The following is a 4,368-nucleotide window of genomic DNA, read 5'->3' as shown; positions in this document are numbered from 1 at the left end:
AAATGAATTCTGGTTGTATTAATTTATTCATTTTTAAATTAAGTATTTGACCTAAAAATGTATCTAAATGTATCTGTCACATTGGTTCTTTTGCTTGTTTTTTCCCACTTAGTGAAAAGTGAAAACTGCTCCTTTGGAACATTTATTTGTTTTAGTAAACAAACTGTTTAATTAATTTAATTACTTTCAAACTTAGGTTAGTTTGAAAAGTGCTCTAAAGAAATATTTACCATGAGGAGAATAAACCTGAGTCATTGGGCTGACGATATTCTGTACATGTATGGATGCTGGGAATGATTTAGTGATGAATGATTTTTATTCGTAATAAACAAATTAAGAAGAGTGACTGTCATTAAAAAGCTTTTTATTTTAATCATGAATGAGAAAGAAAGAAAATTTAAGCAGTGAAACACAAACATGCCATGGACATAAATGGGTTTGATATGAAACACAAGAGTATTACACATATCACATGGAAAATTCTCTGATTTTAAGTCAAGATACTGGAAGGACTCACACAGATTATGCAGGGTCTATGAAGGACAGTGTGTGTGCATGTGTGTGTGCGTGTGCATGTGTGTCCTCACTCCTCAGAACACTGGTCTCTCCTCAGTGTTTGAGTTACAGCAGACTGGGAGCCCTGTGTGGCCTCACAGGTCACTGACATCTTTGTCCACTGCTCCTCCTGGAGGGTGAGGGTGCTGCTCCAGCTGTACAGACCGTCCTTCTGTAGGACCTCAGGGCTGGAGCTCACCCCTGAACTCCAGCTCTGACCATCCACCTTCCAGCTCAGCTTCCAGCCTGAGGGGAAGCCCTTGTTGGCCAGACACATGAGTGTGGCCTTCCCCTGCTTCAGCTCCTCACTGGAGGGGGGCAGGACAGTCAGTGTGGGCTGAGTGTTGCCTAGGAGACATAACAGAAATGACAGCTGTGATTGGGAGTGGAGAGAACTGACATGTGTCGTGTCAGTCAACCAGCAGAGTGTGTGATTTTTATGTTCTTGAAACAGACAGTTTATGTGTGGTTCAAAAGTACACAGACTCTGCCTCTTTCACTTCCCTTATCTTTACATCACAGAACAAAACCAAGTTCAGCAGAGCGTTGAAAGACAGTTAGTGACAAGAACCAAAATAACCCTTTATTCCACATCACTTACTCCCCTGAAAAGAAACAAGTTTAACTTTAACTTTTCTCTCTTTTTTTTTTTCAAAAATGTTGTTGAAAGTATTAAATATTTGAAACTCTGCTTCACAGTAAAGTACTAGTGGTAAAATACTTAAGAAGTTTGAAGTCTGTGAAATAAATCAGAAAAAATGAATTGTAAAGAGAGCTATTCATTTATCATGAAAACCATGACATTCATCAAGAAGAGTTTTCAACCTTCAATTTTCAATTATACAGTGAGAGACAGAATATTTATCTAATACCTCATTATTTCATCCAAATATTCCCAACACTTTCAAATAGAAAAATGTCTAAATAATAATTTTAAACACTTTGAAATTACAACGGAATGTTAAACAAACCACCCCCTTCCCTCTTTCATAAGTATTTCAAACTGATACACTAGTGAAAGGAGAAATTCAGTTCTGACATTAACTTTACCGGTCTCTAAAATTGATCCATTCTTTCTTTTAATTCCCATCCTAACATATATATATATATATATATATATATATATATATATATATATATATATATATGTTTCATAAATTTCATCATGCTTCTGTATTATTCTTAAAACATTGAAAAACACACATTAAACGTCATTTATTGGAACTGAGTCAAGGACGTGGTGGAAGCCAGTTCTTCTCATAACCTCCGTTTATGTTCCTAAAATATGCTTTCATTTATACTCACAACTCCCTTGAGCAAGGCACTTAACCCTAATGCTCCCCGGGCGCAGAGAGGAATGCTGCCCACTGCTCCTGCGTCTGTTGTGTGTGTTCACTACTGGTGTGTTGGATGGGTTAAATGTAGAGACAAATTCACTGCTCACTGCTCACAGTGTGTGTGTGTGCAGTCACGGAAACGAAAAACAACTTTAAAACAGTGTGGAACAATTCAAGCAGTTATTCATGTTTGAGAATGTGTAATGAATTTTTACCAATATCAAATAAAAAAAAAAAACAATGGTACATTTATTGACTTCCATACAGTTTGTTGTTTTAATAGCCCATATAATCAAATTCAAAATATGTGCCTAAAATATATTATTCTACAAACTGGATTTATGAAATACATGTGGTTACTACAGTTTATTTTCACAAAGAGCAGAAACTTGTACTTACGTCCAATATCCAGTCTGGTGCCTCCACCAAAAGTCCAACACAGTGATACAAACTGGTTAAGTGGCCGTACAAAAACCTCCTGCTCTAATGACTCTGATCTCTCTGTGCTTTACAGCACATTGTTTCACACTATTAGCTCTACTATTCATCAACTCACTGACAGCCATCAATCAACTTATCAGTTAAGTCATATTCTGTCAAATACAAACATTTATCAGTCATTTTGTGCTGTTTTAAACAAGTCCAAAATTAACCACCTCCCCCCACACACACAGATCCTTCTACTAATTACTCCATTTCCTGAAACAGTTCTGATATATTTTACAAAAATGACATATGTGTACATACAGTAAACATTATACATTTGATAAAGCATGTGTAGATACTCACTGCCAACATCCAGTTCAGTATCTCCACCAAAAGTTCTCTTCAGTTACTGAGACAGACTGACTTGCTGTTCAAAAACACTCTAATGCAGAAACAGATGGATTGCTGAAGACCTGAATATTACACATTGCCCTCTACTGGATAGCATGGGAATCTCAGACAGTTTCTAGTCACTATTCAAAGAATGTGAGCCACACAACAATTACTTGGTAACCATGGAATCATAACTGATTAACAAGATATGTAAGAACATTTTTATTCTCTTTACTGTAGTATGTCTTGATTCATTTTGCAGTTTCCCCATTTGTAAGACCCCAACTGTCTTTAACGTGCTGTATTAAGCTGACCAAATATTTTGGAACATCGGTAAGGACAATGTTCATTTATTTCTGAACAAATAGTTCAGGGTTTCCAAACTTTTTCCTTGTGTTACTGAAGATGCAAACAGACTGTGCTGATACCTCTCAATGAGGATACATTACTAATAGACCAGACGGACACATTGTAAATAAGTGTATATCAGTCAGTTTTATTTGTTATTATCATATAAACATATACATGATATTATATTTAATATAGGAAAGTGAAATCCTTATATATTTAAATTAAAGTCTTTGTCTATGTCTATGAGGAATAAGGAAGATCATTTCCATAGAGAGAGGAGACTTTGCATTGGCAATACATGGCTCAGTGCTCTGGGAGTGTTTATAGCCCTGTGAGTTTAACACTTGATGACTGAGAGCTGCCTGCCCCACTAACTTAACCCACAGACACCATGACTTTCATCACAATCTTCATCTGGATACTTTTGTTTTATACGGAAGGTAAACACAACATTCTGTATTATGTCTTTAAAAGTATGTTTCAACAAATCATTCTTGTTTCTGATTGCTTTCAAACATAGTTCGCAGTTAATTCTGAGGGAATGTTTGACTTTCATCTCTTGTTGCTTATTTCTGTTGTACATCAGACTCCAGAGGACAGGTGACTGTGACTCAGACTCCTGAAGTGAAATCTGCTCTTCCAGGAGACACAGTCACTATTAACTGTAAATCCAGTCCTGCAGTGTACCGGCGGGGTAATGGAGATGAAGAGCTGTTCTGGTACCAACACAAACCTGGACAGGCTCCTAAACTCCTCATTAAATTTGCTAACCAGTTACTGTCAGGAATTCCAAATTGTTTCAGTGGCAGTGGATCTGGGACTGACTTCACTCTGACCATCAGAGGAGTTCAGACTGAAGATGCAGGAGATTATTACTGTCAGAGTAAACATTATCTGAACAGTCAGAACTTTTTCACACAGTGATATAGCGCCGTACAAAAACCTCCCTCAGTCAGACTGCACAGAGACTGCACTGCTGCAGCTGGGACCTACTGCAGGTGCTGAGGAGGACGAGAATGACATGGGTCAGAGAAGAGACACACACACACACACACACACTCACAGACTCACACACACACTGAAACACACACTCAAACACACACTCACACACACACATACACACACACACACACACACACGCACTGAAACACACACACACACACACACTTCCTCACTTGAAGAGCTCTGCAGCTGTTGTGTTGATCGTTGTTCTTTGCATACTAACAATGATCACTGTTTCTTCTCTCACACTTCTGTAGGCCCTGTCCATTAGTTCTGTTTCTTCCTGTATCTATCTGGAGTTCAT

General features: G+C 37.7%; 2 gene segments (V, D, J or C); one reads left to right on the top strand and one right to left on the bottom strand.

Annotated features, from left to right (window-relative positions):
* Positions 1-566: 566 nt before the first annotated feature.
* Positions 567-2,458, bottom strand: LOC115825515 (Ig kappa-b4 chain C region-like). The segment is given in 3 exon segments: positions 567-903; positions 2,292-2,343; positions 2,453-2,458. Coding segments are annotated over 3 exon segments (378 nt in total).
* Positions 2,459-3,444: 986 nt separating this feature from the next.
* On the top strand, positions 3,445-3,986 carry LOC115825511 (immunoglobulin kappa variable 6D-21-like; the record flags this gene model as incomplete). The annotated part of the segment is given in 2 exon segments: positions 3,445-3,502; positions 3,649-3,986. Coding segments are annotated over 2 exon segments (396 nt in total), but the record flags the coding sequence as incomplete, so codon positions are not given.
* Between the last annotated feature and the right edge of the window lie 382 nt (positions 3,987-4,368).

The sequence above is a fragment of the Chanos chanos genome, chromosome 12 (genome assembly GCF_902362185.1).
Source record: "Chanos chanos chromosome 12, fChaCha1.1, whole genome shotgun sequence".
Classification (NCBI taxonomy): Eukaryota; Metazoa; Chordata; class Actinopteri; order Gonorynchiformes; family Chanidae; genus Chanos; species Chanos chanos.
The sequence above is the reverse complement of the archived record's forward strand: the minus strand, read 5'-3'. Positions and strand labels throughout refer to the sequence as shown.